The 17,344-nt window shown below is 52.6% G+C and overlaps 4 protein-coding genes across 4 annotated transcripts; 2 read left to right on the top strand and 2 right to left on the bottom strand.

The window, feature by feature from the left end:
• Nucleotides 1-2,758: 2,758 nt before the first annotated feature.
• PG998_012751 (uncharacterized protein) lies at nt 2,759-5,695 on the top strand (the record flags this gene model as incomplete). The annotated part of the gene is made up of 6 exons (XM_066879567.1): nt 2,759-2,804; nt 2,899-3,107; nt 3,164-3,366; nt 3,423-4,177; nt 4,234-4,788; nt 4,881-5,695. The coding sequence occupies 6 exons, from the start codon at nt 2,759-2,761 to the stop codon at nt 5,693-5,695; spliced, it is 2,583 nt and encodes an 860-aa protein (XP_066725951.1).
• Nucleotides 5,696-6,329: 634 nt separating this feature from the next.
• Nucleotides 6,330-7,808, bottom strand: PG998_012750 (ankyrin repeat-containing domain protein; the record flags this gene model as incomplete). Its single annotated transcript, XM_066879566.1, has 1 exon — nt 6,330-7,808. One exon carries the CDS (start codon nt 7,806-7,808, stop codon nt 6,330-6,332), a length of 1,479 nt encoding a protein of 492 aa, XP_066725950.1.
• Nucleotides 7,809-8,801: 993 nt separating this feature from the next.
• Nucleotides 8,802-9,005, top strand: PG998_012749 (uncharacterized protein; the record flags this gene model as incomplete). The annotated part of the gene is made up of 1 exon (XM_066879565.1): nt 8,802-9,005. One exon carries the CDS (start codon nt 8,802-8,804, stop codon nt 9,003-9,005), a length of 204 nt encoding a protein of 67 aa, XP_066725949.1.
• Nucleotides 9,006-9,658: 653 nt separating this feature from the next.
• Nucleotides 9,659-12,468, bottom strand: PG998_012748 (uncharacterized protein; the record flags this gene model as incomplete). Its single annotated transcript, XM_066879564.1, has 4 exons — nt 9,659-11,434; nt 11,491-12,129; nt 12,190-12,244; nt 12,305-12,468. The coding sequence occupies 4 exons, from the start codon at nt 12,466-12,468 to the stop codon at nt 9,659-9,661; spliced, it is 2,634 nt and encodes an 877-aa protein (XP_066725948.1).
• Between the last annotated feature and the right edge of the window lie 4,876 nt (nt 12,469-17,344).

The raw sequence follows: 17,344 nt of genomic DNA, 5'->3' as shown, positions 1-17,344 counted from the left end.
GAATCGTGAATGATTCTCCGATTGTCAACTTCGAGGAAGGCAAAATGGCAAAAAACAGGAATTTGCACTGCACACCAGATTTTTCCTCCCTTCTGGCGGAACAAGACAATGGGTAATTATGACCGCAAAAGTCGGAGGATGGGGTAAATGGAATTTGTAAGGAATTTCCCCAATTCGGATTCAGGTACTCCGGAAGCAAGACAAGCTTGGGAGATGGCACATGTCTTGTATGCTGTCTCCAATTCTTCGCCTTCGGCTGACAGGCTGGGCAAATTGCTTGAAGCCTCACTCTTTGACGTGACCCGATGACGCAACAACGTCAGAGTAGTGGGCTCATCATTCGAGCTTATTGAGAAAAGACGACTTGCCCACTTTTGGCACTAACAACCGCCCCAAAACTGGAGGACCTTGAAGAAAGAGCCAAGTGCCAAGCGCTCCGCGAAAGGCGATAAGCCCTACGAGCCACCTACCACATGCCGTCACTGCGTCACGAGCAGCAAAGGCGGGGATGAACCCTGGCAAGCGATCCGCCGCGCTACCGAGGGATGGCTTCTTGGGTCTCCCTCCACTCTTGACTTCACAAGGTCGTTATTAATAGAGGCCCAAAGCGGCAATCTGTCTGATTTTGGAAACAATATTGGGATCGGGAATGCCTTCAATACCACCTATGGCATTGATAGCATTGCAATACATTGATACGGCCCAGTGGGCATTTGCATCCAGCAGCCATTGACAGACGAGAAGCAAAAATCCCTGGCGATGGCTTGTGTCTGCACACAGACCCATCGCAGCGTCGTACCTACATGTGCATATGGGCAGCTAATGGAGGCTGCAGTTTGTGGTGGTTGACAGTGATATATGTAGCGGAAGTTAGAAGATCGTGCGCATACATCGAAACCAGAGCCAGGCGGGCAGATGGCAAGACGTATCTGTAGAACTACGATAGTAGGCAGCCGTGTACGAGTGAAGTGGCTAACGTAGATTCATGTCGCCCGCCAAGTTGTATTACAGAACATCCTAGCCAAGATTTGGCGTACCTGAATCACGAACACACCAACCAGCACATGAGTCCAGGCCGTCGCGCAAGTCCTCTGCACTACTTGACTTCCTCTCCCGATCAAAGCACAAACAACTGGAAGGGGGCAGGTCCGGATCAAATCAAGTATTGATTAAAACAGGTATCTCGGTGCTACTAACGCACTGGGTTAGCTACAAAGCGTAATGCAACTGATGGTTGCAACGACTGAGGTGCTGATGTTGAAGTAGACAACAATCGTAATATTTGGCAGACATTCGAATAAATAGCTGTGTCTAGGCAGTTGGGTTCGAGATGAAACAATCAAAGGTGGAAATGTGATCGCAGCTATTTCGAGTAGGGAAGGCGGGCGGGTAGTGGGGCGTTGCAGGCTGGTGGTCTCCGTATAGTATTCAATTTGGACAACTTGGACAGCAAGGTAAATAGTTCCTAGAAAGCAGCACCACTTTGATATAGTATATGCTTGTAGATATGAAGAGCTACAGCAGAGATAACTATTCCTTCTCCAGCCTAATAATCATGGAATATCTGCTCAAACGCACTCTGGCGGTTGAAGGTCCGAAAGACTGCCATCAACCGTACCGTATGCGATAACAGCAACCCCGCCAACCTACCTCCAAGAGGGAATCCACACCCCAAGACCCCTCCCTACTCACTGCTAGACCCCTGCGCCAGCAAGCGGGGCGAGCACTGAGCATCCTTTGTCGCATGGTTGGCCTTGTAGATAAGAGCTCCCAATCTAGGCCAACTACGAGTCCGCTGACAGCTCTGAAACAAGCCCGAAAGCCTCGGGTTTTCTCTTGAATACGTAGTCTAGATTGATCTGTTCATCTTCCTTTCGGAGAGGCCATCGCACTGAGGCAGTTCGTTGAACTCGAGGCAGAATCCGTCAGATGACATGGGAATCCAGTAGTTGTACAGCCCGTCGAAGCCGCGCCCCTCTTTCTGTGCTTTACATCTGTCCAGGATGGCACTAGGTTAATAGGTCAGCTGCAAGTGCCCAAAGTACCCCCCCATCCAGCTACGAGGTGGGGTGAAGTGTGCGGGAGGCAGGAGGTGATAAGGCATCCGCAGAGGCAGGCAGCTTAATCGGCAGCCAGTTCTGCCTGAACACCTTGCTGCCGACACTGGTAACTGGCTTAACTGCCTGGGCCCCCCACTTCTACCCCAGATACCAGCGCTAATTGGTCCTAGTTCCAGTAATTCGCTGTTGGAAAGGGCAGCTGGCACGCTGGGCAGCCTGGGACGTCTCTTGTTAGTCAACTTGAACCTCCAAAGCCGTGACTGACTTGCTTGAACTTCCGCAACTTCCCCTCCTCTCTCCATCGAAGGCAACGCCCAGGCGAACGATTGTCTGGTATGATCTTGTAACTTCACTTTAATTGCCGACCTTCCCATCCCATCCCCAGACTGCTTTCTCTCTCCCTCCAACGTCCGTCAGTCGCCGCCTCTTTACTTTCAAACTGTAGGCACCAGCTGTTGTTGTTCCCTGAGGGGGCTGTCATCATCACCATCTCCAGGCTCTTCCTGAGACGTCCCGTACAAACACCCCACATATCACACTTTGAGCACTTCCACTTTCACTTCACCACAGCCTTGGATCTGACAATCGTCCTCTGCGCTTTTATCCGTCAAATGACATCTACGCTACAAGGTTAAGGCGACTCGTTCCACTGCTGTACCCAATAAATCGAGCAGGCTTTCTCGAACACATCCGACAAAATGGCCTCGGATCTCGACTCTCCCCCAGTGGCCGATGACGCCAAAGGTATGTCTGAAATATGTTCTTTTTCCCTATCGCCTTCCCCGAATACGTCTCTCGTCGGTATTTCTTCATCGTTCTAACGCTCCTTCTTCACCAGTTGTCGTCACCTTTGTCTCCCTCAACTCTGGTCCACACTCAACCATTCCGACTCGACGTATCGCCCTACGAAACAATATTCCGGAACGTATTGGCAGGGCTTCTAAGGTATCAACCAAGGGATTTGTTGCAACCCCAGGCAACGCTTGGTTTGATTCCCCAGTGATGTCCAGAAACCACGCCGAGCTTATTGCCGACTTCGAGAACAAGGTATGTTTTCCCACTCTCACGGTGCAAGGCAACAGTACTAATGACCCATGGCATAGATGGTTTCCATCAAAGATACTGGTTCCCTGCACGGAACCTTCGTTGAAAAGGACCATACTCCCGGGATCGAGAAGAGAGTGGCCGAGGATACTCCAACTGAGCTGGCTTGTGGTGACAAGATCCGTTTTGGTGTCGAGATTCAACGTGGACGTGATACCTTCCCACCTTGCGAAGTCAATGTGGCAATGGAGTGGCCCAGCTCGTACGTACCATCTACATCCTTCATGTGATTTGAATATCGACTTACATGTCTTCCAGTGCAACATCACTGCCCGAACGCTCGACCTCTACAAACAGATTCACGGTCCCTGATGCTGAAGACGATGACGAGCTGAGTGAGATGAGTGAGGAAGAGTCAGTCGTCGCCATGGAGGACTACACGATGCCCAGAGTCTCCCACGCAGACCATGCTGTTGTTGATCTGACCCAGGAAGGTACTGCTCCTCGTGGAACTCGCCGAATGCGAACAAGGATTACATGTGACGGAATGCTGGTTACCGACTACAACTCGGATGTAATTGATTTAACATCCGAGATTGACGAGACTGACCGCCCGCCTATTGCAGGCTATGACTCCGAGCCTGTCAACTGGCCGGATTCGCCTTCCAATCCGGCGCACGGCTTTGAAGACCATCAGCAGGACACACTTGATCATGGCTCCTCACAAGACTCGAATGTTTCGGTCACCGCTTCGGTGAAGCCGTCTTCAGACACATCTGGACAGAGTGTGGAACTTCATCACCCTCCCGAAGCCATTTCGGATCTTGTCGCCCAACAGTCAGATAATATGGATACTTTTGGTTCTGTGCCGACTCATTTCTACAGCGAGGACGACGAACAAGACGACGATTCTATGATGTTTGACGAGCACAGAGACCATTGCATTGATACAAGCGAGGATGAGAGCGATATCGACGAAGATGGAGACCTGGAGTCACATTGGAGCTCTGATGACGACGATGAGCTACTAGACGAGCTTACCAACTCAGATGATTCGGATGGCGAAGGCGCAAGTGAGTTAATGAATTTAGTCGCTCATCGGTCAAATATACTAACAAGAGCTACACAGGCGATGTTGAGGAGCCTTCATATGGACCCTGCTTTGACGCAGACATGGCTTCATCAAGCGACTCCGAGTCTGATGTTGTCGAAGCTAGCATTTTCGACAAGACCTCCACATCTACGCAGTCGCCCAAATCGTCGCCAGTCGCCGTCAGCACAATGCCGCCACTCAAGCTGGCACCCGAATCTCCCGCACCGCCATCTTCGAAGACAGTATTTAGTACCAATTGCGAGGGCGAGTCGTCACAGACTACGGCGCCTCCCAATGTTATGAACAACGTATCCGCCATTGTGAGACAGCCGAGCCCTTCGGATGCCGCAATGGTCAAGATGTCCACCCCTGGACCGATCCCGCTTGGTGGGAAAACCACGGCGCAGGTGCTTGGCGAAAAGACTGGCAAATACGAGTACTTTGCTGCTCGAGACCAGAACAAAGAAACTGTTCAATCCGGCCCGGCCGTGGCGACAGCACCTGGAAAAGAATCAACTGACCAGACCTGGCAGAGCTGCTCTCAGAACACGCTTCTGTCGACCTTCAAAGCGGACGAGGCACCAAATAAGGGTGTGTTGTCGACTTCTCCCTTCTTTCCAGAGTTCGATATCTCGTCTAAGGCGCCTTGGCATACTACTCATGCTGTTGAATCACACCTACAGCAACCCCCAGTTGGACCCCCCAGTCAGTCTTTCACCCCCCAATTTTGCGACAGCAGTCCGCCCCCAGCTCCCGAACGGTGCAGAGACATGGGTGTTTCTCGCAGCAAGATGTTAGCTTGAATTATGCCGCTCCCATTTGGGCTAATTCCAGCTTCGTGGATTTGCCGCATTCCCATATTTCGCCTGACCCCGAGAAGCGTACGCGACTTCACAGCCCAGAACATGACATGACAAGCGCGTTTACATTCCAGCGAAGTAAACTAGCGGCGGACAGATCTGGCGAAATCAAAGTTGTACGTAATAGTCGACGTATGACTATCCCAGCCTTGCTCTCTGAAGACGTGGACAAGACATCAGCACTGGCATCGCCTTTGTTTTCCCCGCCCAGTCCACGCGCCGTCGACTCGCCTCTCAAATCAACAACTGTCATTGCACCGTCCTCTTGCACTTGCCGCAAGCGAAGTTTTGATGAGGCCCTCCTCGAGTCTGAAGAAAGTGAGGATGATGATGATGGGAGAACTTCGGTGGTCTCTCATTCTTCTGAACCTGGACCAGTAATCAACACCCCGTCCCCAATCAGATCCAGCGGCATCAAGGACACGATTACTACGGTTTGTACGCCGAAGCCTTCCGCCGCCTCGCAAGAGGAGGAAATTGGAAAACAGGATCAATCTTCTACGAGGCGTACAGAAGCTCCGCCCGCCAAGAGACGTCGTCTCGCCGACTTTGCAGCCTGCGCCCTTGGCGGTGCCATTGGAGGGGCAGCTGTTCTTGTTGGGTTGATTACGAGTGCGCCCAGCATCTCCCAGATGTGAGAGATCTGATTGTGACACTGGCGTCTCTTCATTCTCGACGGTATGGCGTTTGCAGGATTGCGAATTTTACCCGGGGTTGTAGTAGCCACAGCTACTTGGTGGGTGGTCTGTTGTGTTGATACCGGATTATTTGCTGGATTTGCTTTATGGTTTCCTGTGGTTATGAGTTTATGCCTTCATGAGTAATAGGGTCACGATGGATTTCTATTACGAGGCAGTGGTGATGCAGCAGAATGCAGTATGGTTTAGCCTGGAGGCAATGAGTGTCATTTTCTGTAGACAGGAAGCCGTTTGCGTCACAATTGATTATATCCCCTGCGAAAGGTTTCTGCACTGATGGTCACATGTTCTTGGTGAACTGTTGATTACCTCGCCAGATGTAAATGTACAAATCTACGTATAGGCCACGCCTATTTATTGAACCGCCGTAATAACAAGTCGTGAAGCTGTCATCATCAGCCCCAAATTAGCCAACATCCGTAGGTCATGCATGTTCGCTTGCTCGACACGCTAACTCGCTGCTAGCAATGTTCACCCAAGGCGCGTATTGCCCCAAGCGAAACTGGTACTGACTGCTTCATACTACCGTGTCCACAAGCATGGTTGTTATAGTCTAGTCAAGATGCCACATACTTCACTGTTTCGTATCCATAGAGGCCATCGTGATACCCTTCTGGCCGAGAAGTTCTTCCATAGAATCCAGCCCACGCTCTCGTGCCCGCTCCAGAGGCCACTTCCGCCTATGTTTCTCCTCCGGGTTGAGTTGGTAGAACGGCCAGCACAGATCGGCCGCCCCCATCTCCAGAAGTAGCTCGACCATGGCGGTGTGCTCCAGCGCGACGGCGGCGGTGAGTGCATGGGGCCCCGAGAAGAACACGGCCTGCCCGCTGGGGGCGTCCAGCACGGCGCCGAGGTCCAGGACCTTGCGCAGCATGGCGAGGCTACCGCTCTGCACCGCGGCCACGATGGCCGACGGGTTGCTGCGGCGGGGCTTTTTCCTTTCCCGAAGGGGCTCCCACTGGTTCACGTCCGCGCCGCGCTCCACCAGTAGGTCGACCACGTCCTCGTGCCCGTGCCGGATGGCCTCGCGCAGAGGGCTATGGCCCCGCCTCATCTCTCCGCGCACGTCGGCGCCTTGGTCTAGAAAGTAGCGGACCATATCCAAGTTGCCCAGACCGGCGTGCCTGGAGAGTTCTCTTTTCAGAATGCTGACGAAACTGCTGTTCTGCAAGATCTTCAATCTAACGAATTCTATTCCTTCGACGGTAGTCGGCAGGTTGTTTAAAAAGGTGCAGTGGATCTGATAACGGATGGTCCCGTGGTTGTCGTGAATGCTAGCCGGGTTACTCGAGGGCGGGTTCATGGCGAGTTGGAGCATGTCCGTCTGCCCCCGTCGTGCCGCGCCACGCAGCGAGGTTGAGCAGCGCTTGCCCCACTCGGGCATATGTTCTTGGAGAAGGAGAAGCACGTCCTTGTGCCCGGCGTACGCAGCCATGTACATGGGCGTGTGGAACAGATGGCAGCCGCCCCGAAAGTCAGGAGTGGCATCCAACAGCTCTCGAACAAGCAGCGCGTCGCCATAGTAGCTCGCTATACTCAAGAGATCGTGATGGAGGTCTTTTCGCGCGAGGTAGGCTGCTGCCGGTGTTGTCGCTTCTGCTGCAACCGGCGCATTTGGTGTGTCTTCATTCTTGATAACATCCTTAAACCAATCGCTTCGCGCAAACCTACAGAGTTCGATAATGGACTCTTCAAGACCACGGCCGGTCCGCTCGCAGAAATCTGACACCACGAGCCGGACCTGAGCAAGTCGGCTGACGGCAGGATCGCGATCGGCATTCACCCTCATGACGGCGTACGTGTGCCATAGCCGGCCCGCGCCGTTGCCTCGGCGGTGTTTTGGGTCATACTTCTCGAGACTCTTTTCGACGGTCAAGCGCTTCTTCGCAGCAAGAATATCCAGTAGCCTGGACTGGAACAGGGCTGGCTGGAATGCGTTGTAGAACAGCTTGCAGACGAGCTTCAGACGCAAAGCCCGTCTGATGCCACGCGCCAAGGCCGAGAATTGCAGGATCCTCTGAAGGATCTCAATCGGACAATCTTGGAGAGACATCACAAGTACCAACACAACGCGGACGTAAAAGGAAGAGGTAGAGTAGGCGATTGGAAGGGAGGTCAAGTTTGGGTTGACCTCTTCATGTCTTTTTAGGTGTAAGCAAGCGATGGTGATTGAAGGCATTTTAATCGGACCGCTGCAGATGCGGGGGGGCTAGCGCTGACTTGATCCTTCGCTACTACTCTGAAGACAAGCAAAGGACTGCTAATCGTCGACTTGACGCCCCTAGACCCCATCCTGTTATTGGCCTTCTTAAGTCCATGGCCAAGCCATCCTTGGAAGGGTCGGGTATGTTCATATAACCAGCCTCATGCCTTTAGCTTCACGAGGCTTTGCCTATAGACTGTGTATATCAAGTCTGCCATGGTGGAGAGAGCTTGGCCAACTATTGAGCTACCCCGTCTCCGGACAACCCAACCAAAGCTTCACGTTGGTAGATCATTGCATACAAGAGCTCGGTGACAAGTTTGGACCATATGACCGAACAACACATAGACCGCCTTGTTTCATGGACATCTGTGTCTTTGGTCCAACTGACTCGCCGGCCTGGTCGATGAGATCTCCGGGGCCCACCTTGATGTGACTCGGCGACCCTCCCATGGCCAGGTAGGCGATGAACTCCCATGATGTAGTAAGAGCCACATATCACGTAGTAATAGCCCTGCCATGGTAGCACCTGCCCAGCCCTGGCTATAGTAGCAATGGACCTCCCTATACTCAACTTTGATGCTTCTATTCCACTGCACGCGAGTGGTCCATCATTAGCATATCGTAGCGTCTACGGACCGTCTATGCATAGGTTTTGCCCCTTTCCAGCATCTTGAATGTGTGTATATAAGGGCCAATCCAGAATCTAAACTGCAATCAGTTCTTCAAAAGCACCACCACTCTCTCACTCACCCCTTCACAATAGCTCATTCCTTTCCTTCGGCCAAAGCCACTGCTACCTTCTAAAACCAATTGATAACATCGTGCCAGCAGTCAGCCAAAATGCAATTTTCTCTCGCCATCGCCATCCAGGCCGTCGTCTTTGTATCGTCTATTGCGGCCCTCCCCCTCGAAGGCGGCACCAACCCCGAGAGGCGCACCGTTGAAGTCGACGTACAACAAAACACCTACAATCCCAATCAAAAGCGCACCGTTGAGGTTGATGTCCAGCAGAACACCTACTACCCCAACCAAAAGCGAAATTAGCGCCTCCCTGAGGTTCCCACGCCCCCGTTCACCTTCCGTCAGGACTTGCAAGCCACCGGGGACAAGAGCGAAAAGAGTAGAGCGCGACTGTCGAGGTCAGGAACTGTGATGGGGTGTATCTAGCAATATCTTGGGTTCATACCATCGATCAGGAACCGAGGAGAGAGGGAAGAGGTGGAGGGAGAGGAAGAGGTGGAGGGAGAGGAAGATGGAAAGGGGAAGAAGCGATGCAAAATTAGGGGATGGAGCCGGAGCGCGTGACACACATGTGTGAATCGAGAGACATCGGTGAAACAGTATTGGAAATGTAGAAATATTTTGGTTTTCAATGCGATGACTGACCCACAGAAACTTTGCTGGCTGGTTTTTATGGTCGTTTCAATGATTACTATGTGAGAAGTTGAGATTGAGAGTTGCATGACCTAAAGATACGGTACTTATACGTCTCATATACACCTATGATGAGCTAGTTAAGAAAAATTATGTAGTCTGATCAGGAGACTAGCTGCGCCAAGGCAGAGGCAACTTCATATCTAACAACCTCTGTGTGGTGACTGTTATACATATTACAACTAACGGGGTATAAATGCTCCAGTATCGTACATAACAAAAGAATAGCGCTGAACCTCAAACCCAAAAGCACGAGAGACTGATCACGCACGTCTCTGACTGATACAGGTGGCAAACAACTCGTCCACGAACGTTTCCTCGACAGCCCCCTTTTCCACCCCTGTGCCAACGACGTTGATGTCGCACCCCGTTTGGGCCAGCATCACCCGCCTGCCTAGCTCGGTGCACTCCATCATCTCCATGGGATGGTTGGCGCCACTCTGCGGCTGCGAGGAAGGCGCCGGCGTAGCCGTGCAGGTTGTGCGGAGCTTACTCTTCTTTGCAGTGTTTGCCGAGGCTTTCGCAGCTCCCCGTTCTAGCAGGCGTCCAAAGCTGGAGCGGTACGAGGATTGGGGCCGTGTCACAAAGGCATCCTGAGTTGGGCTGGTGATAGTGGCCCCGTCGTCCACTTGGATGGCAATCTCCTGCGACACCATTATGCCGCCAAATATGAGGGACGGCTTGCGGCTATGTTGCATGGATGGATGATTTGGGTTTCGCTGCGTGTTGGATGGGGAAGTGCGCCCCGATGAAGGGTCATGTTCCTGAGACGTCGTCGGCGTGCATAGCTCTTTGGTTGAGGAGCCACTGGAAATGCTGCCGCCTTGTCTACCGCGTTCATCGAAGACGGCGGTGCCGCTGGGGGCGAACGATATGACGGCGGCCATTTCGCGATGCAATGCTCGGGAGAAGGCAGCTTTGTGTGGGGAGTCGTCGAGGACGAGTTGGTGGACTTTGAGAAGTTGCAAGGGAATGAAGCAATGCTTGGGCGACTGTGCCTTGGAGCTGATATCGATGAGGATCTGCAGTGTGATGATGGAGCAAATAGTGCCGTCCGCTTTCTCGCCCGGCACGCAGGGTATCTGAACGACCTTCGATGAGAGAGTCATGTTGTCTGCGGTAGCATCGTCAAAGTTGGACACGAGCTTGGTGATGGCACGTCGGAGATGAGTGGCGAACTCGACTTCTCTCGGCGAGTAGTCTTTCGCGGATGCAAGCCGTATGAGAAGCGTTTGGACGGCCAGGCCATCCAGGTTGGAAAGGATATCCAGCTGCCACTGCTCCAGCTTTCTGTACGGAAGTCGGCCAGTCGGCAGCGACGTGCGCTTTTGCTTGTCCACCAAGACATCAAAGCCGAATCTGTCAAGGCGAGCCCGAATGGCGAACACGCCGACATGGACTCCAGGACCAATCAGACCGTCTCCTGGCGAATAGCTAGCCATGGTGCGGAGCTTTTCCTCCAAATGCTGGGTCTTGATTTTCATGCTCGACTTGATGATGTCGACGACCCGATGGGTGTCGGCAAAGCGGAAGCCCGCGGCTTCGAGCTTCGCAACCGCGCTGTCGCTCTCGACGTGGCGGACGAGGAACATGATGCAGCCTTGGCCATAAGAATCGTGGCGGTGGCCGAGACCTTGTTCAAGTCGACTGGAATCGCCCGTATTGTCTCTAGGATTGGGCCCCTTCAAGGTCCAACCGAAGGAGGATGGCGTGGGACCGGCGACGGGTCTGGAGTCGGTACCGGTATGGAATATCTCATCCCAGAGGGTGCCAGCGTTGGTTACGTCCTCAGACATCTTCCCCGCCAACGAAGAGGCGGCCAGACAGAACAGCTCTCGGAAGATGGTCACGTAGCTTCCGACCAGCTGGCCGTTCTCTTCGTACATCTTGACTGCCGACCGGTCCCGGCCGCGCCGGGGAAGGTTGGTGATGTGGTCTGACATCCACGGGAGCAGCGAGCTTATGCTCGACCAGTCTCTCGAGGCGCGGTACATCCAGTGGAACAGCGGGTGGGCGGTTGTAAACACGTCATCGTGGGTCTTTTGGGGAATGCATCGGTGATCTTCTCGCTGGGCAGCAGGCCGTCGGGGCTGACCAAGATCCGTCCTTGCTTATCGAAGACGGCGGCAGCTAAGGTGACGAGCTGTGCCTTGTTGGCGTACTTGCGCTTTGTCCGGGCGGTCAGGACTGCGGCCGAAAGCATGGTCAAAACGGCGACAAAGGATAGGATGATGACGACCGCAGTAGTGGCTGTGCGAGAGTTACCGTTGCCGACGGCGGCGGCTGAGTCGATGAGAGAATATTGGGTTCCGACAGAGGCGCACCAGTGCATACCGGAAACGGCGCCAGCGAGCAGGAACATGCACCCCGTCTTCTTGAGCCACGAATTTGTCCAGGCGGCACGGAAGACGAAGAACATGGAGAGCGCAAGGGTGCTGGCCGAAACGGCGATGAGGGAAGCGCCAACCACATTGCCAATGGTGTACTGGCAGTGGTAGTTGCTGATGGAGGCGTTGCCGAGGTAGTGCATGCCGCAGATGGCGCCTCCGGAGAGCGAGCCCGAGAGGGCTATCCGCCACCATGGTATCTCGTCGTTGGAGCCAACGGCCACAAAGGCCAGGAGGAGTACGAAGATGGGCAGGAAGAAGGATGCAGCGGTTATTCCCGAGGAGTAGACGATTTGCAAATCGGACTCGTCGTTCAAGATGATGATAGCTCGGTTTCCTATGTAGTGCTTGATAGTGAGTGTTAGTGAGTAGACCCCCCAGAGGAGAGCGACGGCAATCCTGCTCACCATGGACCAAATGGAAATGCCACCCATAGAAACGGCAGCGCCAACGAGAAGGAGACTGTGTTTTCATGTGTGAGTCTTTCATTTACCGAGATGCAGCTGAGTTCATCCGACGTACTGGTTGTATAAGCCCTTCAGCGATGTGCGGCGGTTTATCAGCTCCAAGGTGCAACCGGCACCAATAAGGCTGACGAGAAAACTCAAAACGACGAAACCAGGATCGAAGCTGACGGGGACGGCATGCCCCGTGAAGCGGGCCAGTAAGTCATCAGAGTTTGACATGTTGGCTGTTCAGACGACAAGGTCTCATACTACTAGTATGTATTCGGGAAGCGGGAGACGCCGCGGGAGAGTCGGGTAGCGACTCAAGTCATCGACTGATTTCTGACAAGCCTGTGAGAGACATGGGAAATGCGTGCCGCGAGACTGGGACCGGCCACAATATATGAGCAATGCACAGTCGGGCATGTCTACGGCACTTTCCTACAAAAAAAGATGCGGCCGCTAATAGGGATCGTGAACTAGACCAGGTCCTATTCAGTGGAATGAGAGCGGGGAATGGCACGGGCTAGCTGGTCAAGGAGGTCCTATTCCGCATGGGCAGCGTTGTCGAAAAGAGAGGCTAAGTCACAGAGACGTGATTGTCATGAAGTGGCCACTCGCATTGTCGTCAAGCAGACACGCAGGTGCATGTTCTCGGGGCTCAGGCAGTCAGGTCCAGTATAAGCGCGGTCATAGCGAGTATTGCTAGCAGGGTTTATAGCAGGTCCGAGTGTTCGGGTATGCTGTCAAGATCGAATAGAGCCAGGATGTTGAGTCGCCCACCCTTGGCCGGAGGTCCAGGCGCAGCTGAAAGAATGGCGCTTTGACGGACATGATTGAGTGCTTACAGGGGCGGATGCACGATTCCTGGCTCCCATTCCGCGTTTCTGCCAGCAAAGACTGCTTGTCGCGTATCTTTTTCGAGGAACCCCTGGATCGGCAGTGTGTCAGGCAGGTGAGAGCGGGACTCGGTAAGGCTCATGATTGGTGTGTCGCGAGCCGCTACTTTGCAAAGAGAAAGGCGCCCCGATTTGGGCGGCCAAAGCCCAGCTACCGGGACCGCTGGCAAGGAGTGAGGTGAGGGACATAGGAGCCAATTGCGGGTTATAGTACCTAATACCGCCTGGTTATTGAAATTGATCACGAATATACGATGCACTCTTCCTTGATTACCGTTACTCTCAACGTCCATGCGGTAGGATATTCATACAGAACACCGACATATGTTTCCAGATCAGACCACAGAGTGCTTCAAGCGTGTGCAGATTTCAGCCGCTTGTCATCACCTAGTGTAGCTTGCGTAGCGGCAGCGCTAGTACAAATCACGCAACGATCTACACCAATATAGTGGCCGGTAGATAGCAGGTACCAGGGAGAACTAAACTCACTAGACTCGGTTGAAGGAGTCACGAGCTTGTCTCCAATATGGAGCCCTCGGTTGCTCAATTCGGCTCCAGCTTTCAGTCACTCTGTTTCTGGCACGTTGACTGCAATGAACTCCTGGCGCCTCGGTCGATCATGAGCTTCGCAGAAATGGCACTATATGTGCTAGGACAAAGAAGATATAGTAAGTACAAGCGTACATTTAGAGTTGAAGCTGGCTTCAAGTCAAACCTGAAGCTCGTATCTGGCTTTGGTGGAATAGAGAAGCTGAGCTGTAGTGATACTGCGGACTTTCCCATTGTTTTGGAAAATCTAGTGGCCTAGTATTGTGGCTTCCCTTTACCAAGTGAAGAGGAAGTCGAACTAACGGCTGGCTATCAAGCGGATCTTCGGGAAGACTATCCCAACCTACTTTTGCGAAGTGTCAGGAACATACTGTGTTCTGCCTTAAATATATTAGAAATCATTCTCAATGGTTCATTTGCACTCTTCGTGGAATGCAAAACTTTTGTGTTGTCAAGACCCATGTGCTTTGTCTATAAGCCCCACGGAGGACTCTATCTTACTACATCATGCACATTCGCTCTCATGTTTTTTTTTGGCCGAGGACACGAGGAGGCACGCATGAATCACCAACTTTTTCTTGGAGAAGCACGTCTTCCAGGGTCTTGTAATTGCCCAGCGAGCCGAAGGCTGAGTTTGAGCCTGGTATTAATGCTTCAACGTCGAGTCCTCGGAGTTTAGCTCACCGGAATGGCTGCACTCGTATGATGATACATAGGACTTGGTGGGCGAAGTGACATCACCGTGATCACATGATGGTTGCGTGGGTAGGTCGGATGGGAACGATATCGCCAAAAGCCAGCATCGTCGTGCCTGATACAGATAGACGAGAGGAGTAAACGATCAGATCGGGTCAAATAGGCTCGCTTCTGAAATGCCGCATGAACCTCTAACCTATAGAGCTTGGCAATATAAATGTGTTCAGTAATCGTGCATTGATATGCATCACGGATTCACCATCACAGGTAAGCAAAGAAGCAAACAAACTTTTCCAATATCCGATGACTTCACATCCGTGGCTCGGAAGATTCCCCAGTCTTGTAAGTGCAGGGCTTATTACCACTGGCCACGAAACTACAGAACCATGTGCCTTGGATTTGTGACACCCCAAAGGCGTTGTGCCAAAGGAAGGGGGATTGCGCAGGAGGACCGACCGACCTGGACGAGATATCCGATCCGATGGAATTCTCCAAGAGCGCACAAAAGTATAGATTTCTCTCGTCCGGCTAGCCACAGGAGGAAAGCCTTCCAAAAACTTGGCAGTCCTGTTGATGATGTCTTGTACCCTCGGCAATGCCGTTAGGGCAGATTGGACCATCGGGGGTCACACAAGAAGTCATTGTGGCCCTGGTTAGATGGGCCAATGGATCGGACCCATGGCTTGCGACGGCAAAGCTCACGATGCTTTTATTCGCTCTAGGCCGCATCCGGCACCCGTTGCCTTTAGCAATCTGCTAGAGACGATGGAGGGCATCACTTACCGGTCATGTGAATTATCGGATCTAATGAGATAACGACAAGGCCAGATCGTCTGACCACAGATCAGGGCAGGGGTGGCCATGCTTCACCGGAAGGGAGTCAGTCGTGGAGCAATATAACTGGTCAGACTGACTAGACCGAGCGACAGGTATCTCCTTCGGCTCGCGTTTTAAAACATGATCGACGTTGGAAATGGTGTGTCCGAAAATCCCGCTTAGGAGTAAAGTCACTTCTTGCTCATCGTGACGAGGACTGGGGAAAAGGGAGAAATAGCATTCCGGGGCTCTCCATCCTCAATTGCTCCGGTGGTCGCACGTTGGTAGCACAGGTATTCGCGCCTGGCCAATTGCTACTTGGCTGCTGATGTTTTCAAAATGAGGCAACCAAATTCATTAAGTTGCCTTGGTCACGTCCGTATAGGGGATGGATGTGATACGCATTGTGGGAAACGTCCGGTAACGGCGATTTACGAGGGCGGCCGACTCTGTGAGCCCACGACCGCCACAGAGAGCGCCCCCAAAGTGTTGTATGACCACATTATTAGATGGCTATCGGAAGATGAGATCGATGGCGCGCATGACGGTGGGACACGTTAGAAACAAAGAAGTAACATGAGTGGGATTACCCGCTCGTGGATAGGGTAAGGACCGGTCAAGACGTCTCCATGGACGAAATGGCGCCATCGGTGCTCGTCAGTATCCGGTAGAAGTCGTCTGCAAAGGCCTGGCATTCGATCAAAGAACTGAAGGCGTGCATGTTCAGCTGGGAGAAGTCTGAATTTGCCGAGGGAGTGTTCGTACCACTCACAGGTTACGTATCCCTTCTCCAGAGCCTATGTTCGGTCTGCGCCTATGTAACCGTTCAATGGGCCAATGGGTATCTCAAGTTGCACAAGATGCCTCATAGATCAGACGAACGCCTTCTTGCACCTGTCATCTAATGTCAATCATCCGAAGTTCAGATGACAGTGAACATACCAACAATGACGGCAATTTCTCGCGCAGCTTTTGATCCGCTAGATGTCCTTGCATAATTCTTGAGATGCCAAGATTTCTTTGGCCTGGTGATATGTTTCCAGATGGCCGAAGGATGGAGGATTGCATGCTGTGACATGCCAGTAAGGAGTGGGGAAGCTAGAAGGAGACACCGCTACTCTTCGCTGGCAAAAGATCCCGCGATGTTAGGAAAAGAGTGTGTCTTGGATAAAGCGATGATTGATGCGGCAGAGACTGACGATGCAGGTAGCCGGGCTTTGGCCCGAGCCGAGCGGATTTCCATGCAAGGCCTGGGATACATCCTGATACCTCCCACAAGCAGTTGCATGCGCAAGGGGAATGTAGAGACCGGTAGCGGATGATATCACGGCAATTGTGAGAAAAGAGGTTCTTGAGGCTGGCAAAGTCATTTCCATGGCATCAGATGGCTAACGGTCCACGCTCCTCAGGACGCACCTTCCCTGCCGGGTCGTGATAGGTGGCGTAATTCACGACCAGGTACCACGGAAAAGTCAGCCACCCCAGACAAGAGGATAAAAGAGTACGAATCTATTGGCTGATTTTCACAGGCGCATTTGCAGGGGTGCTAGCTTTCTTCCTTGCAGGGCTGGACGGCATGATAAGATAACTGACTGTTACTCCGATGGTTGCCTTGCGCGTTGCAGCCATCTTCCTTCTGTATCAGGCGCCGCATGGGAATTCGGAGAGTCTGATCATACGCCACCCGTTTTCGAAAACCGGAAGCATCCCTGCGGTCATCGATTTCCAGTGGCGGTGAACCGGGCCCGGGATTATGTGGCCCTGCTTGGAGGCTATAGGGGCGACGATCATCGTGGCCTAGGAATACGTAGCCTGGGTCTTGATAAGTATAAATAGGCCGCGACATTGCCACGGAGCATGTGCAAATCGATATAGCATTATTGGCCTACTAACAAGCTTGCCTATTTGTTGATAAATATATTCAGCATTCTGTCACTAACCTATACTATTGCCATCTTTTATTAAACTCAGGAAGAAGAAGAAAGAAAGATGTCGTCTCAACAGACACAGCAACCGCAGCCGTACAAGGAAGATTGGCTTATGTATGGCATAGGGGACGAGCGCCAGCCAGTATACGACTGCTCTAACTGCAGAGGCCTCCCAAGGCTGTAAGCACGTCATGTTTGAGTCCCCAGGAAAGAGCAGTGCTGACATAC

This window comes from Apiospora kogelbergensis (genome assembly GCF_038363985.1).
Source record: "Apiospora kogelbergensis strain CBS 113332 chromosome Unknown utg000008l_segment0_segment0, whole genome shotgun sequence".
Taxonomy (NCBI): domain Eukaryota; kingdom Fungi; phylum Ascomycota; class Sordariomycetes; order Amphisphaeriales; family Apiosporaceae; genus Apiospora; species Apiospora kogelbergensis.
Note: the sequence above shows the minus strand (reverse complement) of the source record. Positions and strands in the feature narration are given on the sequence as shown.